General features: G+C 43.5%; 1 protein-coding gene across 1 annotated transcript in view; it reads right to left on the reverse strand.

The window, feature by feature from the left end:
- Nucleotides 1-2,188: 2,188 nt before the first annotated feature.
- The window catches only part of ZRSR2 (zinc finger CCCH-type, RNA binding motif and serine/arginine rich 2), a 42,581-nt gene continuing 25,580 nt past the window's right edge, over nucleotides 2,189-19,189 (reverse strand). Inside the window, exons 7-12 of the mRNA XM_056559249.1 lie at nucleotides 18,089-18,201; nucleotides 15,004-15,217; nucleotides 10,308-10,363; nucleotides 8,518-8,627; nucleotides 6,295-6,812; nucleotides 2,189-2,624 (exon numbers count right to left, since the gene is read on the reverse strand). Coding sequence (XP_056415224.1) covers nucleotides 6,304-6,812; nucleotides 8,518-8,627; nucleotides 10,308-10,363; nucleotides 15,004-15,217; nucleotides 18,089-18,201 — 1,002 coding nt within the window. The 3' untranslated portion in view covers nucleotides 2,189-2,624; nucleotides 6,295-6,303. The remainder of the gene's footprint in view (nucleotides 2,625-6,294; nucleotides 6,813-8,517; nucleotides 8,628-10,307; nucleotides 10,364-15,003; nucleotides 15,218-18,088; nucleotides 18,202-19,189) is intronic.

The following is a 19,189-nucleotide window of genomic DNA, read 5'->3' on the forward strand; positions in this document are numbered from 1 at the left end:
AACCTGTTAGTTTTTGATATTATGATGAGAAGCAATCAGATCATTATACAAGATTGTAGATGTGCGCCATGTCTGTTTTCTACCCAAATTCACAATATGCTGATATGTGCTGAAACAGCAAAAGACACTTGGTTGCTGGATAGTCTCTTAAGGATCTGTCTTATTCACTGTAAAAATGGTTAAATGCAATATTGTGACAAGTTCCTCTTAATAGGTGAAAATGTAACAATGTTCAGTATGTTATAACTAAGGAATGGTCAGAGTTCTATCTAAGGAATCTAAGCACATCCTGCAGGTGCCCACACTGACGTCACTCGCCACTCTCACGAGGTAGAGGCATCCATCTTCAGTCATTTGTAGACCTGGCCTCGATGGCAGGCTATTCCACCAGCGAGTGCCACCTCTGAACATTCCATCCCAGACGCCTGCCAGCACCGGGACCCGGAGGTAGCCCACCCGCAGTGACCATCACAGTGCTTTATCCATCCAGCCTCATGGGAGATCTCCGCTCTCGGGACGGGTAATGTACATTAAGCTGTCAGCTATCTGTCCAGATACAGTGACTAGAGATGAGCGAACTTACAGTAAATTCGATTTGTCACGAACTTCTCGGCTCGGCAGTTGATGATTTATCCTGCATAAATAAATGAGTTCAGCTTTCAGGTGCTCCGGTGGGCTGGAAAAGGTGGATACAGTCCTAGGAGACTCTTTCCTAGGACTGTATCCACCTTTTCCGGAGCACCGGAAAGCTGAACTAATTTATGCAGAATAAGTCATCAACTGCCGAGCCGAGAAGTTCGTGACGAATCGAATTTACTGTAAGTTCGCTCATCTCTAACAGTGACCTAGAGAAACCAGCAACAGCGAACTCTGACCATTCCTTAGTTATAACATACTGAACATTGTTACATTTTCACCTATTAAGAGGAACTTGTCACAATATTGCATTTAACCATTTTTACAGTGACTATCCAGGAACCAAGTGTCTTTTGCTGTTTCAGCACATAAACATAGGTTGTGTTTATTAGTGCATTCTGTGATAGAAAAAGTTGAAAAAAAATCAGTTCACACTATTGACCAGTGTCAGTTCATATTTTTAGGTAATTGTCTACCCCTCTCACAAGGGGCCCCTTGTGAGGTGGAACTTTTTTTTATCAGTTTATTATAATATTTTTAATAAAATTCTATACTTTATTATAATTGAAGCACGATCCTTGGTCTTTTAATTATAGTTTAATATATATATCTATATCTTTTGTCTTTTTATTTATTTTAACATTGGCACCATAGGTATAGGTGCATTACCCGATTGTCCTCGGTAGGTTATATAATTGTGAGCTGCACATACCCATTCCTTTTTTCTTAGAGATTTGTAAATTACTTTACATTTAAAATTGTAATCCTTCCAGTACTTAACTGCTGTATGCGCCAGAGGAAGTTATGTAGTCTTTTTAGTCAGACACAGTGCTCGCTGCTGCTCTGTCCATATCAAGAACTGTCCAGAGTAGGAGCAAACCTCAGTATAGCAAACCTCTCCTGCTCTGGACAGTTCCTGACATGGACAGAGGTGGCAGCAAGGAGCACTGTGGTCAGACAGAAAAAAAAAAAACTACACAACTTCAGCAACTAATAAGTAAGTAATGGAAGAATTTAAATTAAGTAATATACAATTCTGTACAATCTGTAATTTTTTTTAGTTATGACTAGGCCAGGTCGTACATTCCCGCAATTCTTTACACCAATTTCTGGCATAAATTAGAGTAAATACATTTGGCTGCAAAAGGCCTTGCACCTCCCTCAAAGCTGTACAAATGTGCCAAAGTCAAAAATCCAAGTTGTTCAAAATAATGAGTCTTTTGTATAGCAATTTTTCGGACAAAGTGTTACACGGTTCATAAGGTTGAAATAATAAAAATAAAATAAAAAAAAGGTAAAAGTCCATCAAATTCAACCGATATCCCCTATTGTGTTGACCTTGAGGCTGATGCCAATTGCCCCATACATAACGTCTGTGCTTCATGGTCTACATCAGTGTTTTCCAACCGGGGTGCCTCCAGCTGTTGCAAAACTACAACTCCCAGCATGTCCGGACAGCCGAAGGCTGTCCGGGCATGCTGGGAGTTGTAGTTTTGCAACAGCTGGAGGCACACTGGTTGGGATACACCGGTCTACATCATGGTCCTATAAGGAGTGGAGCATGACTCAACACAGAGAATTCCTGTATCATGTTCCACTCCCTAAGGCTCTGCACCAGACAACACAGTGCCACCTGGAGTGCTCCAAATCCAAAAAATGCAAAAACATTTTTTATTTTGGACAGCTTGGCACTTAAGATAAATAAATAAAATGTAAATACACTTTTGCCCAAAATCTATAATTTTACATTTTTAATTTAAAATATTTACAATTTTGAATAATAGAAAAAACAAATAAAAAAAAAACAAAAGGCATTTACACTTTTCCATGCGCTCCTCACAACTATTCAGTGAATTAATGTTGGATTGTGCCATACACATCACATCACTGAGAAAAGTCACAGCGGTTCCACTGAAATGAAGATACATTGTATCCATAGACCGATACTGGATCGGGATCTGCCGGCTCTCCATGTGGCCATACCGAACCTGTAAAATACATATTAGATATCGGTATTAATAAGGTCGACAAAGTGACAGTCACAATTAAACATTTTCTATTTTCAAGTGCCTTTTGGAAAACCAAAACAGCGCTGCAGGAATTCAGACAGTAGCTCAAAGCAACACAAACTCCTCCGGGTCATTGTCACATCTCTTCCCCCACACAGTCTAATAGTTTACACGTACTAATACTGTAGCAAGTATTTTAACATGAATATTGTTACTTGTGACTCGTTGTTAAAGCCTCTTTGTTGGGCTCAAAACAGAAACACTGCTGGTACTATGTCTCACCCGCTCCTGTAGGACTCTGCATACGGTGTCCTCTGCATGTAACACGTAACGGCAGCGCTGGCAGAAGGCGTCTCTGCTAACAAGGTGAATACTTGCAAGGGTGCGCTTGGCAAATGTCTCCCATAACCTCCGTGTTGTTGTTACAAAGCAGGTAGCGCTGGATGGTTATGGCGTCCTTTGTGGTAAATGAATGGAGTCCTGGGCGGGTGGTCAGGTGGATCTCTCCCAGCAGGTTCAGGCTCAGTAAAAGTCCGGAAAGGACTCGAGATGAATGTTTTGCCGGTCTCAGTCTTGTTCACAGGTACTGGTACCAGGTTCACACTTGTTATAATAGATAGTGATATGTTCTATAGATATGTTTGCTTTTAATCCCTACTGAAGAATGGGTCGTGCATTATCTAGAAATAGAACCCTGAAACGCGTCTAGGACAATCATCTATACACTTTCGCACTATTATCTATCTATTGCAAAACTACAACTCCCAGCATGCCTGGATAGCCAAAGGCTGTCTGGACATGCTGGAAGTTGTAGTTTTGCAACAGCTGGAGGCACCCTGGTTGGGAAACACTGCCCTACTAAGTACAATGGAATGCTCAGCTGAGCAAAGTGTGAGTTTGTAATGCAGAGTTAGGCCAACAACTATCTTCAGTGCATTGGGCCAAGCTTAATAAAAGCAGTACAATTTGGAGTCATCGGAATCAAAAGGACCAGGTCAGGTGGAATTTACATATGTCCAGCATTCCAGAGCCATCCCGAATGGGAATACCGGATGCAACATGCTAACTCTCTTGCATCCAAAGTCTGATCAATTGCCTATTAGGGCACAACACCAGACCTATGGAAAATCAAGCCTTGCTACTCTCCGGCATGGTTCAGCCATAAACTGCAGAATATGATTCCAAATATAAAATCTTTTTATAAGTTGTACATCTTGGCAAAACAACAATTTTCTAATATACTACTTTAAAAAAAAAAAAATTATAAAAAAGCACATTTTTTTTAAAAAGAAAACTGCCATTTAAAATTCCACACTAGGGGTCCCCATACTTCCTGGGACAGTTTAGTCCCACAGCAGCATGAGCGTGTCCACGGGTCATGGACACACGATGGCTGAGTGACCAGGCTTCAGGAAGAATACAGTCTGCAGCAACACTGCTGTAACAGCGATTTACCAAACATGTGCACTTTGCACTAATTTAGCAAGATGTAAGGTATACATACACTGACCATATTGTCTTTGGTGGTAAAGTACAGGCAATCTCCAATAATCAGTGTGTGTACACACCATAAAACCAGAAAGGAAAGGGTTACAGAGCAGGGCTGCCATGTTCCCCAGAGAAGTGAGTCAGCAGAGTGAGGGAGGGTGAGGAGTCATCACAGTGCAGGCAAGGGAAGGACACCCCCCCCCACCCCTCCCTCTGTGAAGATGGAAAAGACATTGAGCAGCTGTAATATGCTATATTTTTAGTTAAATATTGGTGATGGATAAGGGTTGGCAGGGTTGCAGGTAGTGAAAGGGTGTTTTTCCCATTCTCTTATGCTAGGTGAGCTAGCAGCAGAGCCCACACCTGCTAACTTATTAGAGGACAGATATCTAAGAGATCAGGAAGTGAAGCCGGAACTTTCTCCAGAAGACAGCAGGGTGGCTGTGAGGGAGAGGCAAGGGGTCCTTGCAAGGAGCACACAGCCAGGCGCTGTGAGTGACCCACAACAGTGAAGTGGACAGACAAGGGGTCTTAGTACACATAGCAAGAGGATGCAAACACTGTGTGTGTGAACAGTGAGTAAATGTTGCAGGAAACCTGTGTTTTGAGCTGGTGGAGACTAGCTTAGCAGTGGACAGAGGGGGAAGTGACAAATGTGCATTCAGTGGCTAGACAGCCTAGGATTTTACTTGTTCCAGTGTGAATTGTTTTAATTTTGTCCTGCAAGATTGCATGAAGAAGTGGTGTGGTCTCGCTTGTTGAAGTGGAGAAACATGTCCTGTGGCTGTGTCAAGGACCCCAGAGTGAAATCTCACAATACATACAAATTATACATACATGATCTGGATGAGTTACTGAGTAACATAACAGTTTTACTTTCTTTGTGGGATCTGACAGGTAAGCGTTAAGCCAGCAGTGTCCAACCTGGGGGGCTCTCCAGCTAATGTAAGGGCACAGCTCCTCGCATTCCCCTGGGCTGTCCGGGTATGCTGTGAGTTGTAGTTCTGCAACAGCTGAAGAACTGCTCTTTTACAGTTTCTATGGTTAATCGGTCAAAGAGCTTTTTAATAAAGGAATTTACACTATCTTTTAGCTCAAAGGATGTTCATATGCTGTGAAGATTCGGCCATTACAGCTTAAGCTTTGAAGTCATCATTTCTGAATATCAGTGATATCGTATCTGTTATTTCCCTGCACTGTAATAGGCAGAAAAACAAAGCCAGGATGAGGATCTCAATGAGAAAACACAGAGGCGGCCACCATAATGAGCCACCACTTCTATATCTGTAAGGATCTGACATAAGACGAGGGGCTAGGACATGTTTGATGTGTAACAGCAGTTCTGCCTAATCCTTTATTACTAAGCTCTTAGAAGAACACCAAAAGAAGAGCAGATGTTTTGCTGTGTATTATCTGGATTCCTGTTCCCAGGAGGATGATGTATGGTATAAAGGCTGTAACTCCGGCTTTTAAGCCACGACATGACCACTTCTAGAACATTGCTCCGTTTCTTTATCTATAGTTAGCAGATTGTGACCTCTGTAATTCCCCTCTACCATCCAGCATGTGGAGCTGTGAAGAATGCCATGGCAGGGTTTACAGATTTCAATAGAACCAGCGAACATAAAGTGGAAAAGAATTTATTTTCCTTGAATTTGACCCATTATTAAAGGACTTCTATAGTGCTGTTTAGATCCCAAGCACTAAAAATAAATGAATGAAAATGAAATATGAATGACAATGATGTAAATGTTGTAAATGTTACTGAAACATTTAATTCCAACTAAGGCCAGGTTCACAGTAGTGTAATACACATCTGCCTTTCTGACACAAATCCTGGTCTGACTGGGGGGCCCCATGACCCAAACGGACAGCTGTTGAGCTGCCTCCAGCTGTTGAGCTGCCTCCAGCTGTTGAGCTGCCTCCAGCTGTTGAGCTGCCTCCAGCTGTTGAGCTGCCTCCAGCTGTTGAGCTGCCTCCAGCTGTTGAGCTGCCTCCAGCTGTTGCAAAACTACAACTCCCAGCAGGCCTGGACAGCCTTCGGCTGTCCAGGCCTGCTGGGAGTTGTAGTTTTGCAACAGCTGGAGGCTCCCTGGTTGGGAAACACTGCATTTTGACAATGGGTATTTCAGTTTACAGTATCATTTCTTTAGCCATTTACCTGGTTGTACTACTTCTGCACACTGGGGCTCTGAGGGCTCCACTCTCTGCTCTTCGACCGTCTTCTGCCGTGGCTTCTGGAACTAGAACGACTTCGGCTTTTTCTGCTCCGACTTCTTGACCTAGATGAACTTCTGCTTCTTTTGCCTCCGGATCTAGAAGAACTATGGCTGTGACTTTTGTGCTTGCGTTTCTTTCTGCTCCGGCTGCGTGACCTTCTGCGGCTTCTCGACCTGTGCGAATGATGTTTCTTCCTCTTCTTCTTCTTTTTGTGGTGGTTGCTTTTTCTGCTGCTAGAATCTCCGTTCCTTTTGGAGTCTGGGCTGGAGCTGCGATATCTTCTGGACATCCCGTGGTTGTCATATCGACTGGACCGATCCCTCCGCTCACTTGGGTTACTCCTATCTGGTGATATGTTTAGGTCTCTATTTGCCTCCCAGAATTCGTTATTTGGATTCCTGAAGACATGTAGAAAATTGCAATGTTTGCCGCGAGGACATTTTTGCCTATCAAATTGCCCTATGCAAAAAAAAAAAAAAAAAGTTACCAACAAATTCCTTAGAGACATATCTGAAAATATATGGATGAAAATGTATTGGCTGTTATAACACTGGCAATGTAACATTCTTTTACAGGATTGTAAAGGAGGAAAAATTGTCACATCTGCATTGACATATACGGTGCCATATTACCCACTGACCATCCCCTTTGCTCCAATATGCCCGGAACCCTTTTGCCCATGTGAGCGGGAGGTGGGCGGGCATATCAGAGCAGAGAGGACGGAGGCAGGGATCCTGGGTATGTCTGGTTCCACCTCCTTTGTGGAAAAAAACAACATTTACATATTGGCAACAGAGGTAAATCCACCCTGTATGTCCAGACCAGTGGTGCCGATCAGGGTAAATTGTACATATCAACTGGTTCCAGAAAGTTAAACAGATGTGTAAATTACTTCTATTAAAAAATCCTTCCAGTACTTAGCAGCTGATGTATACAACAAAAGAATCTCCTTTCTTTTTGAATTTTCATTTCTGTCTGACCACAGTGCTCTCTGCTGACACCTCTGTCCATGTCAGGAACTGTTCAGAGAAAGAGCAAATCCCCATAGCAAACGTATCCTGGTCCGGACAGTTCCTGACATGGACAGAGGTGTCAGCAGAGAGCACTGTGGTCAGAAAGAAATGAAAATTCAAAAAGAAAGGAGATTCCTTTGTAGTATACAACAGCTGGAAGGATTAAGATTTTTTAATAGAAGTAATTTACAAATTCGTTTAACATTTTTGGCACAAGTTGATTTAAAAAAAAAATATATATTTTCCACCGGATTACTCCCTTAATCCAATTCACCTGCACTATAACCCTGTGTATTGAGTTTAGTGCAGGTGAACCGTCAGTTTACCTTTAAAAGTATGTATGTTTAAATCCTGGTTTTATGGCTCCTAATTTATGTTGCTCACTGCATGCAGTGAGGAGCATAGCAGTGATCAGTGTTATCCACACTCTTAGTGCTGGTGCTTCCTTCCCTATTGGACCACCAATCAGAAGAGCCAGAGGCAGGTAGGGACTTTTCTGCCCATCCACTTAGCTGATTGGGACCCAGAGAGCTCACCCAGAGTTAACCGAAAACAGAATATTACACTTTTCGAAGCTGTGATCAACTCTGATTGGGGCATCTAAAGGGTTAATGCCGGACATCACCCTGATCGCAACCAGGACTAACCGGCTATAAAGCGCAAAGGTTTCATAGTTCGGGAGCGGGTACAGGGTGTACATTTACACCGGACACCTTGCTCTCCTGCAATAAACCCAATTAACAGGGTTATAGTGTGGGTGAACTGTGGCCATTTAAACCAGTTAGACACTGTACACCAAAATTTGCTGAAATTTAGGCATAAAACCAAGATAAAAAGTTAGACAAGCCTAAAAGTAAGAACAAGGCAGTCGAAAGATGTGCCAAATTGATCAATCTGCCTGAGACACTGGGATAAATTTGCCTAATTCTTTGACTGTCAAGTTTCAGACTACATGGTGTCGCTATTAAACAGTTATGACAAATCTGAGCCATTATTTTCTGTGGGCACAATGATGTAAGGATATCCCAGTGTACATTGTTTAATTTCAGGTTCCATATACATCTATATAATGTGTACCTCTAAGAAAAGGGGTCAAAACTAACACAGGTCCCCAGGATTTCCGCGCTGTGCACCCCTCAGGATGTTCTTACCACATATTGCGGATTTCCATTTGGTGACGGGAGAAAATTCACACTGAAGCTGGCGGCCTGCATACCAGCGGCCATTGAACTGTGAAAGGGCCTGCAAACACTCTTCTTCCCTAAGACAGAAAAAGATTAAAAGGGTTATCCAGGAATAGAAAAATAGAGGACAGCTCTAGTTCTGTCTTTAGGTTATGTATGGTATTACAGCTTGGCTCCACTTACTTTAAAGGGGTACTCCGGCACTAAGACATCTTATCCCCTATCCAAAGTATAGGGGATAAGATGCCTGATCGCGGGGGTCCCACCGCTGGGGACCCCCGTGATCTTGCACACAGCACCCCTGTTACAATCAGTCCCCGGAGCACTGTGACGTCACGGCCCCGCCGCCCGTGTGACATATCGCTCCGCCCCCTCAATGCAAGCCTATGGGAGGGGGCGTGACAGCTGTCACGCCCCCTCCCATAGGCGTGCATTGAGGGGCCGGGCCGTGACAATGCTCCGGCCCCGTGATCGCCAGTAATCCGGGGACTGATTATAACGGGGTGCTGCGTGCAAGATCACGGGGTCCCCAGCAGCGGGACCCCCACGATCAGGCATCTTATCCCCTATCCTTTGGATGGGGGATAAGATGTCTTAGCGCTGGAGTACCCCTTTAATGGAATCGAGCTGCAATACCCCACACAAACTGAGGACAGGTGTGGTGCTGTTTGTTGAAGAAATCAGTTTCGTTTTTCTAACCCTGGATAGCCCCCTTTAATAGCATACACAGACTTATACATATTCAAATATTTCTATTCATTCTTGCCACAGTTCTGGAGAACAGTGGCAAAAAATTTAACTAGTTTATTCTCCATCAGCCACATAAGACAGGTCTCTTTCACACTATAAAAATACCTCCGTTATAAACGTCCGTCATAAAAATCTTTAAAATCGGCCGTTAGACGGCCATTAGAAAATCCCTAACGGCTGTTAGAAAATCCCATTATAGTCTATGGGATTTTTCTAATAGCCGTTTTAACGCGTTATCGCCCATTATTCATAACGGACGTTATTTAGTGACAGGCGATAGTAACGGGAGAAATAGTGAATGCACTATTTCTTCCATTCATTCGCCCGTCACAAAATAATGGCAGTTATTAATAATGGGCGATAACGGGTTAAAACGGCTATTAGAAAATCCCATTATAGTCAATGGGATTTTTCTAACAGCCATTAGGGATTTTCTAATGGCCGTCTAACGGCCGATTTTCAAGATTTTTATGACTGACGTTTATAATGGAGGTATTTTTATAGTGTGAACGGGGCCTTACCCTATAGTAAATGTATGTGCAGAGAACACTCATCACAGATACCCCTATTGATCAGTAATGGGGTCTGTAGCGTTAAAGATCAATATTTTGCAGAAGCACAAATTGGAAGAACCAGGGAAAACTGGGGAAGCTGGCTAGGCTGAAAAGTTCTTTTTGCATAAGACAAAAGGGGGAGATTTATTAAAACCTGGGCAGAAGAAAAAGTTGACCTGTTGCCCATAGCAACAAATGAGATTGCTTCTTTTACTTTGGAAAGGGAATAAGATGTTTCTAAAAGGAGTCCCCTTTAAGGTTAAATAGGAGGTATCCACATGACAGAATGTAAAAATTAATTTAACACATTTCTACCAACATGAACAACAAGATTTTGGGGTTGTTGGAAACTTAGATAAGAACCCTAAATCCATCACTGTGGGCAGGTTTAATGTATTACATATGACATTGACTGAGCAACTTTAAAAAAATAAAATAAAAGGATTTTCTTACGTTTGATACTGGACATAGACATTCCCTCTTAAGTGTGGTTCAAAATTGCAGCTGACCTAGTAAAGAGCAAAACATGAAAGACTTTACCACATCACAACATGTAACAACATCATAATGGTGCTACAACAGGAAGAAGGAAAAGGGTTTCTAGAATGACTGCTGTAAAAACAATGTCATGATACTGCATGTAAAATTCTATGTATGATATTATTACTTGGAATAGGATAGGATGGGATTTGTAAAAAAGTTACCGTATATACTCGAGTATAAGCCGAGGCCCCTAATTTCCCCCCAAAAACCCAGGAAAAGTTATTGACTCGACTATAAGCCTAGGATGGGACATACATCATCACCCCATGTCATCATCCAGACCCCCGTCATTAATACCCTGTCACTTTCACCCCCGTCATCATCACCCTGTCATTTTCACCTCCATCATCATCCCCCCCCCCCGCCTTCATCATCACCACCTGTCAATCCCTTCATCAGTGGTCTTCAACCTGCAGACCTCCAGATGGGAGTTGTAGTTTTGAAACATCTGGGGGTCCGCAGGTTATAGACCACTGCGGCCTTCGTCATCATCCAGACCCCTCCTTTAGTTTTCTACTCACCTCCCCTCTGTGGGAAGGAAGGGTGAGCTGGTCTGGGCCATCTATGCTGCAGTGACTGTCCGGTGGGGAGGGTTAGTCGTTCCGGGCTGTCCCTCTTCTCCGCTCCGGGCCGGCCCAGTGACGTTGCCTTGAAGACGACGCACAGGGACGTTCATGCGCAGGCACGTCTGCTGCGCACGGATGTCCCTGCGCGTCATCGTCAAGGCAACGTCACTAGGCCGGGGCCGGCCCGGAGCGGAGAAGAGGGCCTCCCGGTGGAGAGGGACAACCCGGAACGACTAAACCTCCCCACTGGACAGTCGCTGCAGCATAGATGGCCCAGACCAGCTCACCCTTCCTTCCCACCGAGGGGAGGTGAGTAGAAAACTAAAGGGGGGTCTGGATGATGACTAAGGCCTGGCAGTGGTCTTCAACCTGCGGACCTCCAGATGTTTCAAAACTACAACTCCCGGCATGCTGGGAGTTGTAGTTTTGAAACATGTGGAGGTCTGCAGGTTGAAGACCACTGAGAAGGGATTGACAGGCGGAGAGTTCACCCGAGTATAAGCAGAGGGGGGTGTTTTAAGCACGAAAAATCATGCTGAAAAACTCGGCTTATACTCGAGTAAATATGGTACTTTAGAAGTAAAGATGCAGCATGTAAATATATCCCCTATAAATAAGCTGTACTCAGCAGCAAGGTGTTATCCTAGAATAGAAAAACAATGGGGGAGATTTATCAAAACCTGTCCAGAGGAAAAGTTGCTGACTTGCCCCTAGCAACTAATCAGATTGCAGCCTTTTCAAAAATGAAAGCAGCGATCTGATTGGTTGCTAGGGGCAAGTCAGCAACTTTTCCTCTGGACAGCTTTTGATAAATCTCCCCCTATTTCTTCGAAAGACAGCAGCACACCTGTCCTCAGGTTCTGTGTGGTATTACAACTTGCCTACATTAACCTCCTACAATACCATTCACGGCCATATAATGGTCACCAGTTGCTTTCTGTGCAGTTGGGCACCATACTTCGCCATAAACCTATAAGGCCATCTATCCTGAGGTGTAAAGCAGGGCAGACACACAGTGTACATACAGCACAACATTGTTGAGGTGACATTTTTGAGTGCACTGCAATTAATGTTCCTTTACTGCAGGGTATCATGTGACAGCTCCTTTGTAGTTCAGATTTCAGCAAAGACCAAAAAGGAAAAATACTTTATTGTTCAAATGTATGAGAAAGTGCTATAGTTTGTGTTTTTTTTCTTTTCTGAAATTTTCATAAAGAATGGATTTGGGTTAATTTTGTTTAACTCAAATTGTTTTCATTAGAGAAAAAAGATTTTAAGTGCAAAACTGGCCAAACAGATTCACAACATAAATATCCCATACTTAAAAAAAAAAATTTAAAAAAAAGTCACGCAGGGTACATTCTCACTACATTTGAACTGATGTTCGAGACATATATTGCGAGTATTACCCCAATTATAGCTCTGAAATGTGCTACTGTCTAGGTCAGTGTTTCTCAATGAGTGGTACAGAGGTAAACTGGAGACCTCCGGCGCCATCTTAGCTGATTTAGCCATCTGGAAATATAGTTTTTTTATGCTTTCTTCCCCCTATTTGGTCCTTTATATTGAACAAACAGGTTAGAGTCTTTCCTCCAGGTCTTAGTAGTCTCTAGATAGTGTAAGATCGCTCTCCTGACATCCAGTTTATGGAACTCTTCCTCATTGTTCTTGGGATTAGCACAAAAAGAGGGACGAATTATGTCTCGAGATTCATGAAAATTAGATACAACTTTTGGGAGGAAGGCAGGATTGAGCTTTAGAACGATCTTATCAAGCACTGTAAGGTAAGGATAATCAATAGACAAGGCTTGGATTTCACTTACTCTTCTGGCAAATGTTATTGCCACTAGAAAAACACAGTTTTCCAGGTAAGAAACTTGATAGCTGATTCCAATAAAAGCTCAAAGGGACTTTTAGTTAGAGATGATAATACAAGGTTCAAATCCCAAGGGGAAGTAAGATTAGATATTTTTGGTCTTATTCTGCATACTGCTGAAAAAAAAAAACTTTTGACCCATTGTGAATCGGTGCCGTGGATATTCTAAAGGGAAGAGCTTTGAATTGGTAATGAAATACTTTTTGTCTCTGATTGGACTGCAAACCGAAGATATTTCTGGAGGAGGCTGGAAGATAGGAATATGGAAGTAAGCATCTTTAAAGTCGATAGTCACCATCCAGGCGTCTTTCTGGATTAGTGGAATGGCAGTCTTCATCGTTTCCATTTTGAACCTTTTGTATGTAATACATTGGTTTAATCCCTTTAAATGTATAATGGTCCTGAAGGAACCATTGGGCTTTGGAACTAGGAATAGGTTGTAATAATTTCCTAGGCCTCGGTCTTGATGAGGAACCGGAATAATAGCGCCAAGGGATAACAGATCTTTCATACCTGAGCCTAGCCTCAAATTTGCATCTTTTGATCCTAGATCTGCACCCATGATGCAACGCGTTTCACAGTACAACTGCTTCATCAGGCATACTCAGGTGAGTACAAACACATTTTATACGGTCCTCTGATTAACCCTTTATGGGGAAATCTTAAAGGAACCTTGGTTCCTTTAAGATTTCCCCATAAAGGGTTAAACAGAGGACCATATAAAATGTGTGTTTGTACTCACCTGAGTATGCCTGATGAAGCAGTTGTACTATGAAACGCGTGGAACACAGTGGTTTTCCGTCTTTTTAAGGTGGAGGAGGAGGATCCAAAAATGAAGGAAGAGCCGAAATATGTGTGAGGGATCAACCGGTGGAAATTGATCAATAATCAAAGTTTTAGGCAGAGCCGCAGCAACAGAAGTTTTAACTTCAGATTTTATAATAGAACGAAGTTCCTCCAAAAAAAAAGACAGGGATTCCTGCTGAATGATCTAATCCATACAGGCTTTACATACGGGCTTATTATATCCTTCATGCAGAATAATAGCACAAACCCCACATTTCTTATGTTTAACTTTAGGTTCTTCATCCTTCGATTTCTTCGGGGCCTTCTTGTCTTCCCTGAAAGGAGAGAAGGGAACCCATAAAGAACAGGGAATTATAAATTAAAATTTTAAGTGAACCTCCAATAGGTCAGCTACTTGCTGGGTCCTCTGCACTCCAGAGATGCAGAGCGGGCAGAGACCAAACTATCCATGGTGATCCAGAGGATGTTGGATAGACCTGGGCTTCCTTGTATGTCCCAGGGTTTGAATTTGGCGGCCGCCTCCCGAAATCCAAATTCCGGCGTCTTCTGGAGGGCGCTTCCATCTTGGAGGCGGGACTTCCAGTCTCCGGCCAATCACAGAGGACATACGCACGTGCTCGTGACGTCACCTGCACATGCGCAACGTCCCCGCCGGCAGAACCCAGTAGCGATCAGGGGTACAAGGGCACATGCAGCCGGCCAGCTGAATTAGGTCCACTGAATGAACTCCTGGAGGGCCGCAGGGAACTGTGAGCGGGACCAGGAGGCACCTGCAGAAACAGGCTGCGGCCCGCTACGGGATAATGGGGAGGGAGGCCAACGGCGACCGACTCATCCCGCCTGAGCTCCTCCACCTACAGCCCGCAAAAAAACACTGGTACAGACCTCTCTGCACCCCTGCTCAATAGGAACAGGAAACACTGAGGGGGTATGGAGGGAGAGGCCTTTTAACCCCTCTTGTGCTTCCTGTTCCTATGCAGATAGGGGGGCAATCTCATGTGGTGCTGTCGTGAGGGACAATCTGAAAAGACCCGAGTACAGCATCATCGGGGCTTTCATAAAAATAACAGTAAACGACACGCACTCTTCACTGAGAGATTGTTGATAGGGTGATACGTTTTCTTTTGCGGGAGTTCTCCTTTGATAGCGGACATAATCAGGATGACTGGAGTCGGTATTAGGGGCGAGTCCTGGCATTATGTTCCATCACATGCTATACACAGAACTAGGTTGCACTGATGTCTGTAGTTTTAGTTCTGATACACATCAGCACATACAGAATCATGCACAATATACAACCAGCACATTCACACAGCTGTAATTCCGTTTTGTATTAAATTAGATTTTTTTTTTTTACCTTGAACTGGATGACTTTGCCCACGTTCTTAAACTCAGGTACCACATCCTCATAGAATTCGAGAAACTGCTGATAAATTTCATCATCTCCATATTCTAGACTGGCATCGGTGTCATAGTCGTCCCGTCTACACTGCTCCATCCCAAAATTAACAAACATTGCACGAACAAGCAGAGTCTGGCTGGAAGATGGGTAGCAATGCTTGCGGGAACATCTTAATAAAAATAGAAAGGATACAGAATTGCTATAATGGTTACAGCAGAATACTAACACTCTTAAACATGGCCAGCATGGGCATCTAGATTGTATGTTCTTTTGCGGCGGGGGGAGCGGTGGCGGTGATAGGTCTCAGGACCCCCAGACAGGCAGGGGGAGAGAAGCGGGTGGCGGCGGTCTATGGCACCGCAAAAGCGACTGCAGTGCATTGATTTAAAGCGCCCACTTTAAATTAATGATCTGCAGCGGTGTCGCGGGGGGATAAATAGCCGATAACTTATACCGGAATATCGGTATAAGTTATCGGCTATCGGCCCTAACCTCCACCGATTATCGGCATCGGCCCTAAAAAAACTATATCGGTCGATCCCTAGTTATAACTACATAAAATAAATTACTACTACTACGGCCCTAGATCAGTAACAAGGTTATAATGACCTGCTGCATCTGCAGACACTGGAACAAGGGCAGTAAACAATATATTCTACATTTCCAAGTGAGAATGTTACAGAAGTTTTGGGAGGCAATATGCAGGTGTTCTGCAGCCTCATACATTTATAGACAGATGCACAATACACAATCTCATGCACAGTAAGAACACATAGGTAAGCGCTGACTCAGGATCTGAACCCACACCATACACAGCTGTAGGATAACTGTGCTCCTGGCCAATTTGACACTTTAAAGAGTACCTGTCATCAAACCATAATTTCTAAACTAAATCAGATTATATTAACGACTCCGAACACCCTTCCTGCCCTTACAAAAAAAAATTCCGAGCTTTAAAAAGCTGCGCATCATACCTTTTCCCTTTACTCACATTGTGTAAGCTCCCAGCAGGAGAAGGTGGGCATTCTCCAGCAGGCGCAATGTCACTGAAGCCTGCGAGAGCTGTGCCTCACCATGCTCCGCACGCACTTCCTCAGTTTGGACTTCTGCAAGTCCAAGTGGAGACCAAACTAACTGTTTGACTTGCATCAGGGAACAGAACAGAGCCACCTAGTGGCAATTTTTTCAATCACATCAAAAACATAAAAGGTTGAGAATTTTAGCAGCAAGTAAATAGCAAAGTGTCTTATAATTACATAAGGAACAATATACACTGCCCAAAAAAATTAAGGGAACACTTAAACAACACAATGTAACTCCAGGTCAATCACATTTCAGTGGAATCACACGGTCCTCTCAGGAAGCAACAATGATTGACAATCAATTTCACATGCTGTTGTACAAATTGAACAGACAACAGGTGAAAATTATAGCAAGACACCCCCCAATGAAGGAGTGGTTCTGCAGGTGGTTACCAGAGACCACTTCTCTGTCCCTATGCTTCCTGGCTGATGTTTTGGTCACTTTTGAATGCTGTCGGTGCTTTCACTCTAGTGGTAGCATGAGACGGAGTCTACAACCCACACAAGTGGCTCAGGTAGTGCAGTTCATCCAGGGTGGCACATCAATGCGAGCTGTGGCAAGAAGGAGAGGTGGAGGAGGCCGTAGGAGGGCAAAAACCCAGCAGCAGGACCGCTACCTCCACCTTTGTGCAAGGAGGAGCACTGCCAGAGCCCTCCAAAATTACCTCCTGCAGTCTACAAATGTGCATGAAACAGACTCCATGAGGGTGGTATGAGGGTCCAACATCCACAGGTGGGGGTTGTGCTTACAGCCCAACACCGTGCAGGATGTTTGGCATTTGCCAGAGAACACCAAGATTGGCAAATTTGCCACTGGCGCCGTGCTCTTCACAGATGAAAGCAGGTTCACACTGAGCACTTGACAGAGTCTGGAGATGCCGTGGAGAACGTTCTGCAGCCTGCAACATCCTCCAGCATGACCAGTTTGGCAGTGGGTCAGTAATGGTGTGGGGTGGCATTTCTTTGGGGGACCGCACAGCCCTCCATGTGCTTGCCAGAGGTAGTCTGACTGCCATTAGGTACAGAGATTAGACCCTCAGACCCCTTGTGAGACCATATGCTGGTGCAGTTGGCCCTGTTTTCCTCCTAATGGAAGACAATGCTAGACCTCATGTGGCTGGAGTGTGTCAGCAGTTCCTGCAAGAGGAAGACATTGATGCTATGGACTGGCCCGCCCGTACCCCAGACCTGAGCACATCTGGGACATCATGTCTCACTTCATCCACCAACACCACGTTGCACCACAGACTGTCCAGGAGTTGGCGGATGCTTTAGTCCAGGTCTGGGAGGACATCCCTCAGGAGACCATCCACCACCTCATCAGGAGCATGCCCAGGCATTGTAGGGAGGTCACACACACTACTGAGCCTCATTTTGACTTGTTTTAAGGACATTACATCAAAGTTGTTACAGCCTGTAGTGTGGTTTTCCACTTTGATTTTGAGTGTGACTCCATATCCAGACCTCCATGGGTTGATAAATTTGATTTCCATTCATAATTTTTGTGTGATTTTGTTGTCAGCAAATTCAACTATGTAAAGATGAAAGTATTTCATACAATTAGTTCATTCATTCAAATCTAGGATGTGTTAGCTTAGTGTTCCCTTTATTTTTTTGAGCAGTGTATTAAAAGTTTTTGGTGACAGTAACATATTAATGCTGCTATCATTATTTTTCCAACAAAAAAGGAAAAATGTACCCCAAAATGACACCAGTAAATTACAGCCTTCATACAGTTACATTGCTGGAAAAAATAAATAAATAAAAAAGTACTGTACAGTATGGTAAATTTGTTTTTGTCATAATCTTACTTGACAAGCAGAATAAAGTTATCATGGTTTTTACAATGTACAGCAAGTGTGAAAACAAAACCTGAATAAAAATGATTAAAAAAAAGAAAAAAGATTGCTGGAGTTTTCCCCCTTTTTTTTTATTTTTTTTTTTAGCTTAGCTCTTACCTATCACCAAATCGGCACGCTCCAGTTTTTAGGAAGAACGGGCAGTTGGCGCGATCCTTTTCTGTGCCAAATCCCTCTGGTACCTCCGGATTGTGCCACACACCATTTGCAAGCTGTAATAAAGCATATAGTGACTAACAAGAAAATATATCTTGCTTGAAACATAGAATGTGTCGGCAGATAAGAACCATTTGGCCCATCTAGTCTGTCCAGTAATCTGAATCCTATCAATAGTCCCTGGCCCTATCTTATATGAAGGATAGCCTTATGCTTATCCCATGCATGCTTATACGCCTTCACTGTATTTACAGCGACCACTTCTGCAGGAAGGCTATTCCATGCATCCACTACTCTCTCAGTAAAGTAATACTTCCTGATATTACTGCAGAAACCTTTGCCCCTCTAATTTAAAACTTGGGTTGTTAGGAGGTGGTCACAATAAAAGCCATAGGTTATAGACAAGTGGTCTCCAAACTGTGGACCTCCAGATGTTGCTAAACTACAACTCCTAGTATGCCCGAACAGATTGTAGATTTATCTTTTCTTGTTACACTGTTATCCCCTATCTGGTCCTCAGCACAGCAAGAGGGGGGTAGCGATTAAGCAGCAACCTATATGGTAAACAGACCACAGTTCCTATCAAGCATTGATGACACCTATTTAAGACTGCCCCCTACCCTCCCAAAAAATAAATAAATAAATAAATTCCCCTGGCACCTTCTCTTGCAGTTCATATTATGTTCCCTCGCATTAGTTCCCATGTTCTGCTCTTTCACAGATGAAAAGCTCACCTTCCTATAATTCCTAGTGCTGGAACTAAGCATGTATGACCGGGAAGCTGAACTAAAGGCAACAAGCTATAAACATCCCATTTTGGGCTCCAAAGTGGTAAGGGCAGTGTTTCCCAACCAGGGTGCCTCCAGCTGTGGCAAAACTACAACTCCCAGCATGCCCGGACAGCCTTTGGCTGTCCAGGCATGCTGGGAGCTGTAGTTTTGCCACAGCTGGAGGCACCCTGGTTGGGAAACACTGGGTTAGGGAATAAATGGGACATTGCTAAAAAGATTTCATTTTTTACACTCAGTTCCCGATAGATCAAAA

This window comes from Hyla sarda, chromosome 2, assembly GCF_029499605.1.
Source record: "Hyla sarda isolate aHylSar1 chromosome 2, aHylSar1.hap1, whole genome shotgun sequence".
Taxonomy (NCBI): Eukaryota; Metazoa; Chordata; class Amphibia; order Anura; family Hylidae; genus Hyla; species Hyla sarda.